This window comes from Perca flavescens, chromosome 4 (genome assembly GCF_004354835.1).
Source record: "Perca flavescens isolate YP-PL-M2 chromosome 4, PFLA_1.0, whole genome shotgun sequence".
Classification (NCBI taxonomy): Eukaryota; Metazoa; Chordata; class Actinopteri; order Perciformes; family Percidae; genus Perca; species Perca flavescens.
Genome location: NC_041334.1, coordinates 17,967,466 through 17,988,448, shown reverse-complemented (window position 1 = coordinate 17,988,448; position 20,983 = coordinate 17,967,466). Strand labels below are relative to the sequence as shown.

The window sequence follows — 20,983 nt, the reverse complement described above, 5'->3', positions numbered from 1 at the left end:
CAACAAAAACCTGGTCTAAAGTGAATAGCGCAGCATTTCATTGTTATTTTAACAGCAAATTAGTAAAATGCTACACTAGCCATTTATTTGCTTTTGTGATGTCCTTTGAGCTGTCTCAACACTATCCACAATTGTTTTCTTTTTTCTCATCTCTGAGCAGCTCCTCTTTTTATTTTGTGCCCCGAATTATCCAATAATACTGTTCGTCAACACCGCATAAGCATGTTGAAATCTAATCTAAATAACGTAGACTTGATTTTCTCACTTTTTCTGTGTGAATGCACTATATACTCATAACCTGGTTAGAATCAGTACTTTCTATGTAATTTGGACACAGCTCCTGTAATCTGAAGCAGGGTTGCATTTAATGCCGTGATGGAATCAGGTTGCAAGCATTAGCCACACCAGTGATAAGCTCACTGTGCTGTTTTAGGGCCAACCATACAGCAAACTGCTTTAGAAAACGTGAGACCATAATAGTAAGAAGGGAATTAGTAGTCAGTTGCCTGAGGCACGTTCATTTTTTCTTATCACTCCTCTCATGTCTCCCAGTGCACGTCTTTGTCAAAGCTTTACAGCCTCCACCCCTCCCTCTTTTAGCAAGGACTTCCTGTCTGTCTGCCTGTCTGCCTGTTTGCTTAGCATCTGCTACCAAAAATAATACCTGTGTACATTGTCCATTTCTTTTTAGGGGTTGGTTAACTCTGAAAAGGAGAGAAAAGGGCAACTACAATAGGAGCCGCAAAGATGATGATGAAATTGGAGGGCCTGATCTCGGTGTTGTCCTTTGGAAAATGTGCGGCTAATGAAATTGAAGTCTTAAATCAAATTTGTAGTGCATGGGTGATTGAATGTTGCTCTAAGAACCGTGCATGTCTTTATGTTGGGAAAGAAGAGGGAACATGGATGGAGCCTCTCTGCTAGCTGTGTCCTCTGACTCATGATGATAAAGACTGTGAAAAATTGATTTAATACAGTGTCTTGGTAGAGGACATCCTGGACTGAAAACAACATGTCTCTAGAAGTTCTTTTTAACAGCCCAAATTTAAGTGTTTTTATTTATTATATAGATTCAAACTAAGCAAACTAAGACAGTGTGGCCTAGAGAGGTAAACACATTCACTGGCAAATGATAGGGTTTGCTGGCTCACTTGTCACCACCAATAGCAGGGTGTATTTTAAGCTAACACATTGGTGTTTTTAAAGAAATGAGTTAACCCAGACTGGTTCAATTATTTTGCAACTTCAACACTGTACAGTGATGAGTCAAGCGGGGCCTTTGGCAAATATTTTTTGCAGTTTGCATGTTCTCCCAGTAGCCACTCTGTGATCGACTGGACAGCTGCTTATGGTGTTTCCCTGCATCACTCCCAGTGCACAGCTGATAGGTTGGTCCAGCGAGGGAACTTGTTTATTTTTGGGTTGGGTTTATTTTTTTCGATAAAGAGAACTGTTTTGGTGTTAAGAGAAAAGACTCATTTGCTGAACTAAGTTATATGTAAGTCATATTTCAGTTACTTTGTTTACTTAGTTATTTTTGTAAATAACTAAGCTCTGTTATCTTAGCATATACTAGTATCGGATTGGGACTTGGTATTGGCAGATAGTTAATATTTAAATGACTGGATCGGGGCCAAAAAAGCTGATGAGTACATCACTAATGGGTATGGCTGTTGTCTGGTTTAAGAAACATATTTACCTCTGTGAGAAGATGCATACATTTACTGACATAGTGGTGCACTGCAGCAGCGAATTCTCCATCTGACTTTTGTTTCACCTTCCTGCCTTTGGTATGGCTGCATGCCCCTGAGCTGACTTTAACTTTTGTCTTAAACTCTTCTATAAGTTAGCTGCACTGTAAAAGTTGTACTGTATGCATCTGCATTACACGTATATGTGGAAAGACAACTGTTTTATTTTATATACGAATAATGCAGTCTTAAGTGCATTGTATTAGCAGTTTTGATTTATTACATATTTCAGTATGTTTTTCATGCTTCAATGAGATAAAGATGTATTGTATTCTGAAACCAAAAACTGTGTATTATAGGTATATTTAATTAATGGATGTTCACATACAAACCAACAGGTCATCTTTCTCTTAGTGGCTCACCATCCCTTGTATTTTCTGAATACAAAAATGGACCCATCATCATGTAAATCACCTACGATGTTAAAAGCTAATGTTGCCTCATGTCTATTTGCAAGTTAATGTTAGATTTACAAGTCTGTTCATTTAAAACAGCCATTCGTCCATTATAAAATACCTCAAATCACATCTTTGGCAAAAAAACCCTGTGTGATCCTAAAGGTCCACTTAAAATTGCATAATCTGTTAACATACAAAGAGGTAGATCAGAACCTCAAACACAGATAATGCAGATTCACTTTCTTGCAGAGATGCTAAACACACACACACACACACACACACACACACACACACACACACACACCCACACACACACTTGAGCCAGGTAGCTAAGATTAGCAAAAAGTCTGGAAACAGCTAGCCTTGCTCTGCTGTTTATCGATTATGGGATAATTTTTACTCTGAGTACTTAGTTTTTTCCACAAAGTAATATTGAGCTTAACTAGTGCATGAGAAGTGATTGAGACAGGTGAGATTTGTCTTTAAAACTGTGCTCTCAAGATTGAAAAATCCCCTCAGCTGAAAATAACAAAATATTTGTATAATGATGATAATATGTAGTGTAGAGACAGATGGGGTAGGTATCTTGAGGTTCAGTGTGTCTATTTGTTTAAAGAAATGTAATGGGCGTCCCTGTTTAGGCCATACATATAGCTGACTGTAGAATTAAACAGAAATGGGAAAATACTTTGTTCCTCTTTTTTGTGTTGCCTCAGGCAATGTGTGTATCAAAGCACAAAAAGTCAGATCATACATGTTTAGGCTCCGAATTTACCTTTCTATATGAACAGCTTTGGTGGTTACATGTTAATAGGTAGCTTATGTAGAATGACATGTTGGGCTAATTTTTATGTTTTGGAAAGTCTCATCATTTATGTTTAAATTGGATTCATTTCTTTTCCTGTTGGTTTTCCCCAGCCCTGGTTTAAATAAATGCATAGCTTCAGGCTAGGCCTCTAAAGTTTTAAAAACTGTCAAACTGCATTCTGCCAGTCAATACTACATAGTTGTAAATATCTGAATCTTCTGCAGTTACTGTAAGTATTAGATAGATTGAGATTTAGACACAATATCTAGCACACATACTGCAGAGACATCGGCGGTGACACAGTGGCACACCAAGCTAATGTTTATGCTTTACACGCCCAGCTAATGTTGAAGTAATAAAGACAGGCCTTTTCCAATTTGAAATCAGTATTACAACGTGTTACAACATACATACTGAGACATCTGTCACTCTGTTTTTTTTAATTCTTTATGTGAGCTGACTGACTAAGGAGCACAATTTGTCAGATTTTAAACCATTTAGTCACTGAGGCAGGCATACTTTCCTACCACTCAAACAAGGGTGACAGCGAGGGAGTCGGATGGAAATGTGGCTAGGAGGGGCAGCTCTTGATGGTGGAATCACAACAGGGTGAAATATTTCCACCGAGCTAATCCTGTGATTGATGTGGGTCCATAGAGAGGACCTCTGAGTGGCAGAGATGTGACCTCAGGTAACATTCAGTGGGTTTACAAGCAGTTTAAAAAAACTATTATATTTGGGTTAAAGCATAATGCTCGCCAAAATGCAACCTAGGGTCTTTTTGTGAATGTACCCGTGTCAAATTTTTGTTTAAAAGCATATTTAGGACGGAATCGTCACTTTTAAGATTTACCGTATTTTCATTTTTTCGGTCAAATTCAGTCAAGAGTTACGCTTTAAGGCAATACTCGGATTTCTCAAACGCCATGTAAACACCTTACTCCAGTTAAAACTCACAAGGCCCCGGCTGAGCGCCGCTACGTTGGAGTTTACCCGGTGGACGAGAGGGTCGCCTCCCTACGCCTGCGGGTTGTGGGGGGAAAACTCTGACCGTTGTTTGTGCATATGCACCAAACAAGAGTTCGGAGTATTCGGCCTTCTTGGAGACCTTGAGTGGAGTCCTGCATGGGGCTCCAGTGGGGGACTCCATTGTTTTGCTGGGGAACTTCAATGCGCACGTGGGCAATGATGGAGACAAATGGAGAGGCTTGATTGATCGATCTTATAATCGTTTCATCTGATCTGAGACCATATGTTTTGGACACTCGGGTGAAGAGAGGGGCGGAGCTGTCAACCGATCACCATCTGGTGGTGAGTTGGGTCAGGGGGTGGGGGAAGACTCTGGCCAGACCTGGTAATCTCAAACGGGTAGTGCGGGTAAATTGGGAAAGTCTGGAAGAGGCCCCTGTCCAACAGACTTTAAACTCACACCTCCGGCGGAGCTTTTTGTGCATCCCTGTGGAGGCTGGGGGCATTGAACCCATGTGGACAATGTTCAACGTTTCCATTGCTGAAGCTGCGGCGAGGAGCTAGGGTCTTAGGTGCCTCAAGGGGCGGTAACCCACGAACACCGTGGTGGACACCGCTGGTCAGGGAAGCCATCTGACTGAAGAAGGAGTTTTTCCGGGATATGTTATCCCAGAGGACTCCGGAGGCAGTTGCAGGGTACTGAAGGGCCCGAAGGGCTGCAGCCTCTGCCGTGAAAGAGGCAAAGCAGCGGGTGTGGGAGAAGTTTGGAGAAGACATGGAGAAGGACTTTCGGTCGGCACCAAGGTGCTTCTGGAAAACTGTTCGCCACCTCAGGAGGGGGAAGTGGGGAACCATCCAAGCTGTGTACAGTAAGGATGGGACACTGTTGACCTCAACTGAGGAGGTAATAGGGCGGTGGAAGGAGCACTTTGAGGAACTCCTGAATCCGACTAATACTATGTTAGAGGCAGAGCTGGAGGATGATGGGAGATCGTTGTCAATTTCACAGGCGGAAGTCACTGATGTAGTCAAACAACTCCACAGTGGCAAAGCCCCTGGGATTGATGAGATCCGTCCAAAAATGCTCAAGGCTCTGGGTGTGGAGGGCTGTCCTGGTTGACACGCCTTTTCAAAATTGCGTGGAAGTCTGGGACAGTGTCAAAGGAGTGGCAGACTGTGGTGGTGGTTCCCCTTTTCAAAAAGGGGGACCAGAGGGTGTGTGCCAATTACAGGGGTATCACACTTCTCAGCCTCCCTGGTAAAGTCTACTCCAAGGTGCTGGAAAAGAGGGTTCGGCCGATAGTCGAACCTCAGATTGAAGAGGAACAATGTGGATTCCGTCCTCATCGTGGAACAATCAGTCCCTCCAGGATTTCGCGGCCTTTTTTTGAGATTGTTGCGATCCAAAATGCCTGATTTTGCGGGAGCTTTTGTAAAAAATGTCGATAAAATTTGCGATGTATTTTGGATGTTTGTTGCAATGAAGTTGCGGGAGACAGTGAAAGTTGCAAAAAAGTTGCAATTTTTTTTTTGTATAGTTCTTTAAAAATAAAAAGGAAACATGTTTTGGGGAGAGTAAAACTATCCTGGGCTGAGTTTTCCTAGTAACCTTACCAAAAAGGCTCAGGATGCTGCAAATGTTGGTATAATATGAAAATGGCTGGTGGATTTAAGACAAAAAAAATAATAATTTATTGAATGAATCAAATTTGAAAATATCTATCAGTGGCTTGTTGATCTTTACATTGTTAGTTCATTTCCTAACCTGGCCTGGGACTCACATTCATACAGTTTGATAAAGTACTGACTTTGACTTATCATTGCACTTACAATAACAAGCGTAGCTGTCCTCAATTTAGGTCATCGTGTCGTCTCATCTCCTTTTTCTCCTGCATCCACCGTGTGTGTTGTTTGTATGTGTGTCTGTGTGTGTGTGTGTGTTGTTTGTGTGTCTGTCTGTGTGTGTGTGTTTGTGTGTGTGCAAGCGTCAGTTGCGGAGGGAACAGAGCAGTAGCCCCACCCGCTGCAGAGAGCCGACAGCCAGGATTGAAACGGCAACAACTTCAGCGACTTTTAAATCGTTAAAGTCTAAATCGTTGCACGTCTTGCAAAACAGTTTACCCCCGCTTTCGTAAAGAACATCTAGATACTGTTTTTCACGGTCCTTTGCTGTTATTTTTGTAGGTAAATGTGAGACGTTGGCAGCACACGTGTCTGCTGCGCATGCTGAGCATCTTCTGAACAAAACAAGGAAGTGAGTTTGCTGACGTATGACGACGCTTTGCAGGAGACCGCGATGATTGGTCAAAGTTGCAGAAAAGTTGCGGTGATTGATTGAATTTGCGTGAATTGGCGCGATCGCGACCTCGCAAAATCCTGGAGGGACTGAACAATGGACCAGATCTTCACTCTCGCAAGGGTCCTGGAGGGGCCCTGGGAGTATGCCCATCCGGTCTACGTGTGTTTCGTGGATTTGGAGAAGGCATATGACCGGGTGCCCCGGGAGATACTGTGGGAGGTGCTGCGGGAGTATGGGGTGAGGGGGTCTCTTCTCAGGGCCATACAATCTCTGTACGACCAAAGTGAGAGCTGTGTCCGGGTTCTCGGCAGTAAGTCGGACTTGTTTCAGGTGAGGGTTGGTCTCCGCCAAGGCTGCGCTTTGTCATCAATCCTGTTTGTAATATTTATGGACAGGATATCAAGGCGTAGTCGGGGTGGGGAGGGGTTGCAGTTCGGTGGGCTGGGGATCTCATCGCTGCTCTTTGCAGATGATGTGGTCCTGATGGCATCATCGGCCTGTGACCTTCAGCACTCACTGGATCGGTTCGCAGCCGAGTGTGAAGCGGCTGGGATGAGGATCAGCACCTCTAAATCTGAGGCCATGGTTCTCAGCAGGAAACCGATGGAGTGCCTACTCCAGGTAGGGAATGAGTCCTTACCCCAAGTGAAGGAGTTCAAGCACCTTGGGGTTTTGTTGAAGGCTGTGTCATGACCGAAAGAAAAGTGTTTGGTTTTTTAATTTCTTTTGTTTGAACATCCATAAGCAGCACAAAAGTCCAGCATCTTTAGTGCTGATCTGAATGTGGGAAAACTAATTTGGCGTTTCAGATCCCCGTTCCAAGATGGCGGTGTTGTTGGCGCATGCTTAGAAGCCCAAGCCAACATCTAGTCAGTATATACAAAGAATTTCTAATGGTCTATCTATATATATCTATGCGCCACTCACCTTGAGTGGGTTTTGAACCAGACATACTCTGTCAGTGTCGTTGCTATGACACCATACAGCAAAACAGCGTTACCCGAATCAACGGGCCATCGGCAGCAAATCCTTGCCGAGGCAGCAGCGGACATCGGGAGATGGCTAAATTCATCTCCGGGTCTGTCAACGCTGTGTCTCCGCAAAAAAGTGGAGGGAGTGAGCAGCCCTTGCTGCGGCCCCTGGCTAACGTTATTGTTAGTTAGCTAGCTAGGTAACGAAGTTAGCTTGCTAATTCCACCCGACACTGGTTAAGGATTACATTATAAACAAGTTAGCAGTCATCTGGCGGAAACCTATGCTGTGACAAGAGTGTTTAGCTAAATGAAACATTAAGTTGTTAAATTGTACAAATTTAGTGATAAGAAAAAAACGTTGTGCGCTGGCAGAGAGCCACCTATTGAACCGGAGTTAGAGTTACTCCCGTCATTCTCCCGGTTATTCACTTAACCGGGTTAAGACCATACCCATACACATATACTGCTGTGCATGTACACGTACTGACTGACTGACAAGTCACGTGTCCAAAGACCAACAGGCAGGCAAACAGCAGGCTGATAACAGACATTAGGCTGACCACTATCCTGTGTAGAATTACCAAACACAAACAACAACAGACAGAGTTCAAAGTAGCATAATAGTATTCTTAGACTGACATTTATCATATTCTTTAACAAAGAAACAATCTAATTTACCAAAGGCCATTAAGATATGTTTTAAGACAATGTCCTGCACTTTTAGCTACTGAACAAATGTCAGCATTTGAACCTTTCTTGCTTTTCTCCATACCTCAAGGCATGTTATCTCTGTAAATTCCATTCCATGCCTTGTGCATTTTGTTTTCATTTTCATTTTAATTTAACTATGTTGTAGCAGTTTATCTTTGGACATTTTAATGGACACTATATTGATTTCAAGTATCAAGCACACTTTGTTTGTGGATATCATGACTAAAGTACAGTTCATTAATGAATAAAAAGTACTTGCAGTATCTGTATAGGACGATTTGGTACTGGAAAAGATATGTAGTCGACAAGTGCTTCGTAAAATACCTGAAGTGAGGTTTGACAAGACTGAAAGCCAAAAGAGCAGCATAGGAGAAGCCTTGTGGAATGTGCATTTTAAATGTCTTCATGATGCTCACTGCACCATCTATCACTGTGCACAACAGCATAACATTGATGTTACACTTACACACAAAATACACATAAATAACTGCCATCTGTGGTGAGCAGAATAAAGCATTAAAAAAGAAAGCCCTGTCAATAATGGTTTAACAATTTTTTTTCATATTATTATTTTTGTTGTTGTTGGCAAGTGACACGCATGTGTTGGCATGTGAACACTCAGGAAATCATAGCTTCAAAGCACAAACTCAGAGGCCTTTTTACGAATGAAGTAAAACAAACTAATGCATGTAGGAGTACCTTTGTGGAAAAGACGTTGAAAACAAAACATCTTATTTCCTTTGATCTTTCTCTTCCTGTTCATTTGACCTTTATCTTTCTGGCTCCCTCTTGCTCTCACCCTCAGCATAGTCAGCACGAGAGATAAATCCCCCGCTCCTTTTGTATGTAATGTGAGAACTCCACAAGGGGATTACAGTAATAATCACCCTCCCTGTTGCTGTGGTCCAGAAAGGTTGCCCAGGAGGCTGCAAATTGCCACAGCACCATTAGGACAGCCGGGGCCTGTCATGCTAACGGAAGGTGAGACATTTGGAGCAGCAGGGTCACAGGAGAGAGCAATGCTACAAGACAGGAGCAACTTACAATCAATATTCTCTGCCAACCTCCTTTATGTATACTGTATGACCAGTAGCATCTACCATTATGTGCTCAACCACAGCCCTTGACATAATTGATTTGGGCTGATTTGTGTGGTCATGTGTATGAATCAGTGTGTACGTGGGGGAGGGGGGGAGAGAATGTGTGAGCAGCACGATAGATTTGCAGTTGTGAAATTGATTAAGGCTGTCACTTTAATCCCATATGTGATCAAGCAGAGAAGCATGGGCACTGTCATTAGTTTTGTGTGCATTACACATTTTTGACATTGTACAAGGAATACGCTGTGTCTTAAACAATCATGTTGACACCTGGCCTGCAGATTAAGGGCAGGGAGGGAGGTTAAAAGGTTTCTACACAGAAAGGTTTTTGTACCTTAATGTTTGTTCGTCTAGATTGAACGTTGACACCCATGTGTCATTGTTCATCGGGACTTTGCTTGAAAGTAATGAGAGGTTTACATTTAAAGTTGAATTGTCACACTGGCCTACAATAACGTCTGCAAAAACGTAATTAACGTAAGTAAAAGTAATTATGCAATCTATTAAAAGACACACATTCAAAGCCTCACAAAGATTAGATTTACAATCTCCGTCAGGAGAGATGAAAAATATCCCCAAATCCTTGTAGGGGTCTGGAAGAGGATCAATGTAAGCAGGCCATTGGCTTTTATGACATGGCAGATTTTTCTCCCCTTTATACTTCATTCTCTCTCACCCTCCTTTTTCTCTCCCTTGTTCGCTCGCCACCTCTCTCTCCTGGGGCATTTACGTGGATGAGAGAGGAATGAATCACAGTGGAAGTAGTGAAGAAATAACTTTTCATGTGAAAACACCTCAGCTTTTATGGCTTTACTAAATGATCCATAATGCAGGCGGGGAGCACTCAGTCCTGCAGATTAAGGCGGGTCGTAGCGGGAACGAGGCTCAGAGCTGCAGCCGTTAGACCCCTCCACTGAAGCTCGCACCACTACAGCACCAGCTGAGATAGGCACAAATCTCTTTTACGAGGCTGCCTCTTAAATAGCTGTCAGTCTAGTGTCTCACACGTGGCACACTCCTCCAGCTCCCCTCACAGTAATTGAACCATCTCTCCCAGAGTGCTGAAATGGTGTGGGAAGCCATTCCGACAGCCTGTGTTGATACCGTTAAACCAAACTTGTGCATAAATCTGACTATATAGCCATTGTCACCCAAAAACAACTCTACTCTCCGTTTCACCAGCGATGGTCCCAGGGTTAGTTTGCATCTGATTATTTTTTTTACATTATCCTTCAAGGGTTACTGGACACTGCTTAAAGGAACACGCCGACTTATTGGGAATTTAGCTTATTCACCGTAACCCCCAGAGTTAGACAAGTCGATACATATCATTCTCATCTCCGTGCGTGATGTAACGCTGCCTGACGGTTCGAGCATTAGCTTAGCCCAGCAGAGATCCTGCAGGTAACTGGTTCCAACTAGCCTACTGCTCCAAATTGTGACAAAAGTGACAAAATAATGCCAACATGTTCCTATTTACATGTTGTGATTTGTATAGTCACAGCGTGTACAAAAAACAACGTAACATGAGACACAGCCATCTTCTAACAGTAAACAAACCGGGAACTATATTCTCAGACAGGCTTGCTGCGAGCATATCACTCCGCCCAAGTACTATATTATTCCGCCTGAGAATATAGTTCCCGGTTTGTTTACAGTTAGAAGATGGCTGTGTCTCATGTTACGTTGTTTTTTGTACACACTGTGACTCTATAAATCAGAACATGTAAATAGGAATATGTTGGCGTTATTTTGTCACTTATTCGGAGCAGTAGGATTGCTGGAACCATTCACCTGGAGGTTCTGTGCTGGCCTGATGCCGCTGGAGCTGTCAGACAGCATTACAGCACGCACGGAGATGAGAAGGGTATGTATCGACTTGTCTTACTCTGGGGGTTACGGTGAATAAGCTAAATTCCCAATAAGTCGGCGTGTTCCTTTAAATGTCCTTTGCAACAAATACCTTATGTTATTATTTTGGAATGACGGTTGCTTGTTACGTTATTGTAATGTTATTTTTTTTTTATAACATTTCCCTTGTTGTGGACATCAGGTTAATATTTTCCACATGAAGTACATTACAGTACATTTACATTGTATAATTAAATTAATTTTTAAGAAATGTAATATTAAAGGTATTGTGCATGATTTTAACTGGTTATACATAGTGTATGTGCAAGACAAAAAAAATCTATGTCTGAGTCTTCCTTAATAATTTTCAATCAAATCTTTTCTGCCTCGCTCAGTGCTCTGTTTCCTGAAGTATGGAATATGGTTGAAAAAAGGAGAAACAAGTCCCACAATCCCCCACAAAGCACATGGGTTTAAATTTTGAAAGGCATTGCCGTACACTTCTAAAATCTTTATTCAATATAGGACTCATAAATACAAAACAACATTCTTATGTAGAAAAGAAACAATATATCTTATACATTTGATCATGTATCTCCTGTATTGCCCTAAAATGTGTTTTCTGCAATTCCCCCCATTTCCCCCCCATTCAAAGACAGAACATGAGCTCTTCTTCTTATGTGTGTTACATACACAAAGCCCAAGATGTGATTTTCGCAGTACATTAGAATTCAAATAGACTGCATACATGGTGTTTGAAATAAAGGCCTCAGTGGCATGCCTCCCACAGAGGACAAATATGAGTTGCCGGATCTCAGGAGGGTATTGTGTGTACCAGTAAGAAACAGACTAATTCATAAAGTAGTGATGTCAAAGCTCCTAATTCTGAGGGTATCTACTTTACTTAATTAGCTGTTAATCTCACATACTTGGTGGGATTTTAAGTGGCTTAAAGAGTTAGTTATCGTATTATTACAATAGCATTATAGAAATATTAACAATTACATAGAAGTGGTAAATAATGTTAAATAAAAAGCTGCCATTCAGAGGATTAAATGAATAACAAAGCCACATCCTCATTACTGTTGCACAGCCATGAGAAACATTGCTAAACAGTGTTGCTCTCAATGCTTTGGTGAATGCAAGGGGAAAAGCAAAATTCAAATGTGCTGTCACATCATCTGATTACTATACTGAAAATCAGTTGTGTTACATTTGAAAATTAGCATATGAAAATTAGCACCTCGCTGACTTTTCTATTTTAATATTGCTTTGATGGTGAGACCAACAATGCATATATCTGCAGGCTGTGAAAGCATGAGTAAGTGAGGTGACTAAATATTCATTTGTTCAGCAAGTGACACAAGTTAACTCAAAAAAAACAAAATTACAGAGGCTGCATATGTTTTAGAATCAGAGTCAGCTTTAATGGCTAAGTACGTGTGAACACATACAAGGAATTTGACTCCGGCTTTTTGTTGCTCTCAGAGTACATACACAGAAATAGACATAGGCCTAAAAACAAGGACAACCAAGCATAAACATGTGGATACCTTGTACAGATATAAGTTCATGTACATATACAACTACGTACAAACATACACATGCGTACAAACATACACACATATAAACAAACAAATAAAGAATTATTAATATAACTTTGCTTATATGTCTGCGGTAGGTGGATATGACAGTATATATTTGAAAGATATTTACATGTTTAAATTATGTTTAAAGAGTTACATAACACCAAGCTAAAAAATAGTGTTTCACTGATCTCTTCTGGTTGACAGTTGCACTTTTGAACTCACCTGATTGTTGGAACGGGTCACCCAACCGTGATGTCAGGGTGTACTATAGTAAACACACACACGTTTCTTTTAACGCAGCATTGAGAGAATATCAAGTGTTTGCAAAATAATAATTTTTTTAAGCGTAACAAATAAAAACTGAAGCAATAACACAGGGTATCATTGACAGTGTCATTCAATTTAATTGTTTTATTTTATTGTTATTACATGGAGATTTAGAGAATAAGAAAATTTTGTTGTATAACCAAACCAAAGAAACAGCCCAAACAAATGTGCCCATGAGGGGGAATAAAGAGAAAAAACCTGTATATTTTGGTAATGAAAATTATTATTGCTACAGTGCATGCTGTCTCATCTGAGAGCAATTTGTGATTGAAGTTTTTCTTTAGTTAATGAATATCTGGAGCTTCTCTCCATTAGACATATTTCTCCTATTACTGCAGTATGCATTACATTCGAATTTGAGAAAGTCAATAATTTTTATTCAATTCCCACAAGTCCATCAACAGTAGAATCTGCTTAAGTGGGACGCCAACCCCGCCAACAGATGTAAGTAATGACTTCTCCTACTGAAAACACAGATGCAAGCCAGAGCTTTAATAAGAACCCAAGTGCCAAACTCACTGCTTCACTTCTCTTTTTAATATAAACACAATAAAGAAGCATTTGCATTTATATAGTTCTTCCAAGCTATCTGACGTTGCTGCCAGCCAGTACCAGAAACAGCTGAGCATCAAACTGATTGTTACCTGGGGAAAATTAAGATGAGGGAGTAATCCAATGAACGAAAAATGGTTTTGTTGGACCCACAGCGGTAGGGACAACCAAGTAGGCAGAATTAGCAAACCCCTGCCTGCTGCCAGTAATGAAAATACCTATACAGCCTTATGTTTTCGATATGATGAGAATGATATTTCACTTATTCCCCCAATTAAATGCAGCATATCTTGATCTTCTAAGGATCAGGGTAGTGTGCACTTTGGTATATTTGGATGGGGTAATGACTTTATTGTACGGCACAGAATATGAATTAAAAACTCATTCCAACCTAGTTAATATGCAATGCTTTGAATCCGCTGGGAGCAGCAATACATCAAGATTTAACTGAGACCCACACAGGGTTGTTGATAGTGCCAGTTTTAATAATTCTTTAGTTTAGTACATGCCGGAGAAATGCTTATCCATCTGTCTGTCCATTTTTGTGTGTCCACCCTTTTTACACCAGTTGTTTCTTGGGATAATTCACCTTTGGGCTAATTTGTCACATTGCCACATAGTATAAAATAGCTGCAAAATAGCACACCTTCATTTGTGTCACTCGTATCATAGACTAGGTAGAGTGCCTCATCATATGCTGGCTCTATGTCGGCATGCTAACCAGCCAGCTCCTCTTTACATACAGGAAGAACAAAAGAGTGCTATAGGTGATACCAGCAGCATAGTAATGCTGAGCTGTCTGATTTAATGGCCGGGTGACTTTAATGATAATCCACTGGCCTCTCCCTCCCTCTTTCCCCCTTAGGAGCTCCATTGGATGACAGGAAACAAACAGTGCTCTGACACTTCCCGCTAATTAGCATCATTAGCATAAGGCCATTATGTGGCTGGACAGTAGCATGACAGGGCTCTGAGAAAGGCTACAGCGGTGACCTTTGGTGGACACACCAGCTGTCAGTAATTACCCATAGCATTGGCCAGAGGGATGGAGACAAGAGCCAGTCCTTGTGCTTCAGGCCCTATATGGCACCCAGTAACGTCTCCCTTTTGATTTTCCTTCCTTTCCTGTAAGTGAAATTATTTATAGAAAGAAAACAATGTGCTCATTCGCTAAAAGGCAAGTACACGGTTTCTTAACCTACAAATTAAGATTCTTAAAGTTGTATAGGCTTTAGGCCGAGCTTTAACTAAAATGTGTGACTAAATGGAGAGGTGTGCCAGCCTATTTGCTGCCAGGGGCTTGTGTTTGCACACTGGTAATGAATATACTACACTGAATTAGAAATAATGACTTTTTCTCCACAAATCCAGATTTTGAGGCCTCAATTAAATGCCTCTGTTTTCTGCCTAAGTGAAGGTAATCATGATTAATTGTTTGTTGTAGATTTCTTGAACTTCTAACAGTCTTTGAAGATATAAAGTTGACTTTATGACTCCATGTTTCCTTTCATCTCTGATTGCATTTTCGGTGCCTATAAGAGGCAAAACTACTCTGAGCATTGGTGTAGTGAAAAGGTTATTTGAAACATAAACCAATGTGTTTAAAAAATAATGTGCATAGAGATGTAATAGCTACCTGGCTATCACCTGACCAAGCTCAATCGTTTAAGATTGAGCATTAGTCTGGGGAGTCTGCTCTGTATTTTCTACTGCACAAGAGGCGTGATCAACGGGCATAGTTCCAGCTGCAGGGCAAAATCAAATCGCTGGCAGATTGGGCGGGGTTTACCCAGTCTAACTACCTGGTGCAGTGGTACCCAAATGCATTAACCTCTCTCTTCCAAGTATAATCACAGACTTGTACGCATCAAAGCACACACAGCTGTGTGCACAAACTGACACCTGCATTACTGTTATTGTACTTGTGAGTACCCCTTATTGGTATGATGTATTTCCAAGCCCACAACCTTAAAAAGATCATCATTAAGAAGTTCAGAAGCTTTTATTCTCTTTTTTGACACATTGTCTCTTTTTCAACAGGAACGTCCGTTATGAAGGTTACTGCATCAGATGCTGACGACCCTACATATGGCAGCAGTGCCAGAGTGGTGTACAGCGTACTGGATGAAGAAAAGATTTTTACTGTTGACAGACACACAGGTAAGAATGATAACAATGATCACACATTCAGCCCTCCCTACACCTACTATTTCTTTTCTTATAAGATTTTCTTGTGCTCCTTTTTTTCTACAAAAGCTTTAGCAATCGAAAGCCCAGACACAGCAATTCCCAGATCAATCAAACTTTGTGGCCAAAACCAAGAAATCAATTGGCCAAAAAACAAGCAACTTTATAAAGTTTTTGCCAATAACTACTGGCTCCTTTTAGCAAACACTCAAAATACCATATGGCATAAATGACTTGGCCCAACATAGTGTTTTGTGCCACCTTCAAGCCTTAAACTTCTTTTGTACAATAAGTAGGCATAAACATTGTACATATTACATGGGCATTCAAAGGGAGAAAACAAAATGCTAATTACACATATATTGCATTGTCACTGCCTATTTTATTGATTCTTTTTAGACTTTGCTGGTGTCCATTAGGCCAAATGCACTGGGTGTTCAGCATAGTAAAGCCTAAAAGTTTATTGTTTTTGCCTACTAGCGCTAAGGATGAAAGACTTTCACTTGTCTAACTAATCACCTACCATTATATTAGAATCATTGGTTATATGTTGACCAGATCCAGAGTTACCCTATGATAAATCCCACCTAGCTATATAATGAAACATTCTCTATAACCGTACTGGTCTGGAGCTTATAGGAGTGACCCACAGTCTTTCAGGAGTAGCTTAGCATCAGTGTTGCCTTTGAATGCCCCCCCAAGGGAAAAGCACTAAAGTTTTAATGATTCCTTTTTTTGGTCTCTAACACTTTGATTTGGTCAGTCTGGGCGCATGGATGATAAATGGCTTTGCCTTGGTGGGACTAGCCAGGAGACTGGCTGGTTCATTCCAGCTTCTGTCTAAGAACCCCCATTCCACCCAACCCCCTTTACCCATTTCGTAGGCAGACCGGCCAGAATAATAGGTGCGAGTCAAGAAGGTCAATATGAAGAGGAGACAAAGCTGCTGTGAAATCTGCCTCATTAATATCACTCTCACTCCCTCTGACACACATTGAACAGCAAGTCACTGCGATTTTTCTGTCGCCTTGGCCATGCTGGATGGTCTGTAGGTGTTTTTAAGTATCTGTGTCCAAGGTGTGATTTTACAAGAACTGAACCACACATTGTATATGAGGACATTTCCTTGTTTCATTTGAATGTAGATCATAATATCATTGTTACATAGAAAACCACAAAAATGTACTATTTAAAAAAAGAGTACCTACCCAAAACACACAATCTATTCTATTATCGATTATTCTATTAGTGTTATAATTTAACAACAGTCTAAAAAAATGTAAACTTGCATGCTTCCGAATACAGTTTTTGATATCAACTTCAGTGGTTTATGAAAAATGTCTTGCAGAAATATGTACAGATCATTGGTTGCTGACCCACATAGCAGCAGAGGAAATGCCATTCTAACAGATGCAAAAGGCAAACTGACACCTTAGCCTGGCTAAACTACTTATTTTCAATTCTTATAGTAGGCGAGGCCTATATGGAAAGACAGGTAGTTTCATAGATACATAGTACAATTAGATTTCCATTGCCTAGTGAGATGACAACAGAAACGCAATTGATAAAATATTGGAACAGCATAATTTATTTCATATTAATGTAATGCATTAACATACTGAGGCTGCTGTACACAGCCCTATTACTCAGTTAAATTGGTTAATGTTAAGGCTGCGTGATATGCATCGGAATATGGACCCCATAGACTTTGACTGCATTGATGAATACAGACCATGAAAAGTCATATACATATAGTCTCTACCATGATGTTAGAGCAATGGTGCAGCGTACTAGCTGTGGTTTGGGGCTTTACTTGTGACATCCCTAATTTAGATGCATTCCCTCTGGCCTTTGGTGGATGAAAGAGGAGCATGTCATCTGTCTCCCTCCTTAACTCCAGTGCTGCCTGTACTGTATTTTGGCTACTCATAGAACATGGCCCTGGGAAAAATGTGACTGGAATCAGTGAGTTGTGTACCCAACACAATGCAAACCTTTGGGAGGGAGACAGCACACCAAGCCCAGGAAATGCATCAATACATTTCTGATGTGTAAAATCCCAAGGGGTAAAGTGGAAATATATTACTACTGCACAGTAAACCAGTCGGCTCCTGATGCTGCTGCTGCTGCTGCTGCTGCTGCTGCTGCTGCTGCTGGGCCAACAAGTAGAATGTCTCTATTAAATCAAGGACTATGTGCTAGTTTGTAAGAGAGACAGATAAAGAATAAAAAGAGAGACCACAGTACTGGCTGTTTAAGTAACTAAATCTAGTTTTTATATAATCTCCATGAAGCAGATGTCACATATTCTTACCCTAACAATGATGAGACATTATAGTGCAGGGTCACATCCAACACAACCTTTCCGCATTGGTCAGGATGTCTGCATTTGGTCCAGCTGACCATATTTGTTTCCACAATGGTTTGTCAGTTATTTGTTGTTCTGCTTATCTTCAGTTGAATGTAAGGAATTCCCCTTTTACATTTAAAATAGTTATTTAAATTGAAAGACTAGCAGGACACTGTTTTGAACTGACCACTAACTCTGGTAAAATGCTACAGCATGTACACTCCAGAGGAAATGAAGCCATTGCATTTAGTTTTGCCTCTGTCTGTGCATCTGCTAACTCACTCTGTACATTTTATCACTTTATTTATGTCCCTCACTTGCTCTTTGGAAATGTACTTCTCAAAGTTGAGTGCAGCCTTACCTACCATGGAGGAGTTGTGATGCTATTCAATGTGGCTGAGGCATGCCTTCATTCTGCCCTAATATATTATTCATTTTAATACAGTTGAGCCAAAAAATGGTGTATGAGTAGAGACGCAAATATGACACAATCTCTTCCATCCAGCCAGTCGGAGGAGGTAAAATACAGAATACGCTGCACTTGTGTCTCCATAATAAAGTGCTTAGCAGAAGTTGATATTCTGACTGAGAAGGAAAATATAGTTGCTTGTTGCATAAGTGCTACCCGCTAATAACCTTTGCATTGGCGTCACTTACTATTCCCCACTCTCTCTCTCTCTCTCTCTCTCTCTCTCTCTCTCTCTCTCTCTCTCTCTCTCTCTCTCATTCAATCTCCCCTCCATCCCTCAATCATTAGGGATCATCATGACCGCAGTGGCAGATTTGGACCGTGAGACACAGGATCGGTATGAGTTGGTTGTCAAGGCAACAGACATGGCAGGACAAATGGGCGGTCTCTCCGGCTCCACCACGGTGACCATAGTGATCACAGACGTTAATGACAACCCACCACGCTTCCCACAGAGTGAGTGTCTCCCACACATGATTTAACATGATTTTAGGCAGAGAAAGAGATGGCAAGACACATGAGGAGAGGGAGGAAAAATCAGAGAATTTAAAAGAGAAGACAGAAGTAAGAGTTAAGAGGGGGAGGAAAGTAATGAGGAAAGTGAAATGCAAGACATAGAAACACTGAGAAGATGATAAAAGACACACAATATAGTTTGCAACATGCAGGCCGCTGACACCAATAAACAATGGCAGCATCAGCGACCATACTGAATGGCCTGCATGTACTCTAAGAAAATCAACCAACTTAAATTCATGGGCCGATCAAACCTGAAGCCCATAACAAAGTAGTCTATCAAATGCAGAGAATTGATATGTTCCACCACACATTTGATCATTCTTTTTAAGCGAGGCTCAAGAGAGGACTAAATCAATACGTTTGATTGGTCCTGCATTGGAATGTTATAGGTTTATGATGGCGAGGGGGCTTTTGGGCTAAATGGCTTTTCAGTGCACGTAATATGCACCACAGGTAGATGTAAAACATGCACCTTAATTCAGTTAAAAGAAAACCTTATTCTTCAAACAGCTAAAGTCTGGTTTATATTTGTTTACATGTTGCACCAACAGAAGTACATGTAGCACAATAAAAAGCGGTGTTCTTTCGGATTACTAAATATGCTAAATGCTACACATATATATATATATATATATATATATATATATATATATATATATATATATATATTTTTTTTTTTTTTATAATATAGTACTTCCCTGTCTTGCTTTCCTTTCACTCTTTTTTTGAGTTAAACCATACTCTATTACTTTTGTTACAGCTGGGGGAACAGCATCTGGCAGCCCAGTTGATTGTATTTGATACGTCTCCACACACCTTTTCTTATTTCTGTATGAATTCCTTTTTCATCTCAGTAAATCATATTTACCCAGTCAGAGGGATAAACCCTGCAGGATTATAGTATCTCCACTGTATGGTATGGGGAATAGATAGAGTTTGGAAAGCAGCTTCATAAATAAGATGCAAAGGAAGATGGCATGCTGTATATGTAAGGACTTTGATGTTTTCACATTATTTTCCCTCTTGGGAAAAAAACATAGTTTTATCTTCTTACTTTTATCTTTTTATCATATTCAAAATGAACTCTGGCAGATCTTAAACATTTTCTTCAGTCTGTTCTGTCATTTTAAGTAGACCTTCTGATTTAAGATTGACAACATCAAAAATAAAATTTATAATGTACATTCACATCACTTAATATATGTGCTATTATTATTATTATTGTTATTACTTTATAATAATACTGTTATTATTATAATAGTATTAGCATAATATTCTAACAGGGATATATTGTAAATTAGATATGTTGTAATAATTAATAATCTATAATTAGTTCTAATAATTAAATAAGGTAAATATGTAGTGCTAGTGTTAATGTAGTGCTAACACAACACTGTGATGTATGCATATGGAGGAAATTGTTGTGTATGGACAAAGGAGATTATTTTGTACACTCCTTTTACGTGAATGCAATGATCACACTGACAATGACTGTCTGAAGTCTACTTGTTGCTGTTCTTTCATTATAATCCCATCCAAACTTCATTTTTCATTACCTGTTCTTCCTCTCTTTAGCTTCTTTATCTTTGTTACACTCTCATCCCTTCTTCCTCCCACTTTTCTGTTTCTGCTCCCGATCCATCTCTCCTACCGATATTCTCACTTCCCACCCTCCTTTTTTCACCTACAGCCATCCATCTATCTTTCCTCATCTTTCCTCCACTCGTGTTGTTTTTCCTCTTCTTCTCCATCACTTTTGTCTCTCATCCTTCTTCTCTGGTGTTTTTTGTACACCTGCTCTGTTTTTTTGTCACTTCATCCCTCTGTTGCTTTGCTAAACCTACGTCTCCTTGTTTTATCCGTCAATATGATTTCCACCTCCGGCCACCTACTCCACATACCAGAGATGTACCAGTTTTCTGTGTCAGAGGGGGCAGCTGTGGGGACACCAGTTGGACGCGTCATTGCCACGGATGCAGACATGGGCGAGAACACAGACATGAGCTATCTGATCAAAGAGGAAGGCGAACTTTTCAAGGTCACTACTGATGTAGAGACACAGGAAGCTGTTGTCTCCATCAAGAAGGTACAGTTAACTTGAAGAATTGCTGCACTGCTGTTATTGTTGT

At 40.6% G+C, this 20,983-nt stretch overlaps 1 protein-coding gene across 2 annotated transcripts in view; it reads left to right on the top strand.

The window, feature by feature from the left end:
* Nucleotides 1-20,983, top strand: part of cdh22 (cadherin 22) — a 96,722-nt gene that overhangs the window by 19,718 nt on the left and 56,021 nt on the right. For both annotated transcript variants that reach the window (XM_028575564.1, XM_028575565.1), the window contains 3 exons: nt 15,370-15,489; nt 18,624-18,791; nt 20,759-20,940. In XM_028575564.1, the coding sequence (XP_028431365.1) occupies nt 15,370-15,489; nt 18,624-18,791; nt 20,759-20,940 (470 nt within the window). The remainder of the gene's footprint in view (nt 1-15,369; nt 15,490-18,623; nt 18,792-20,758; nt 20,941-20,983) is intronic.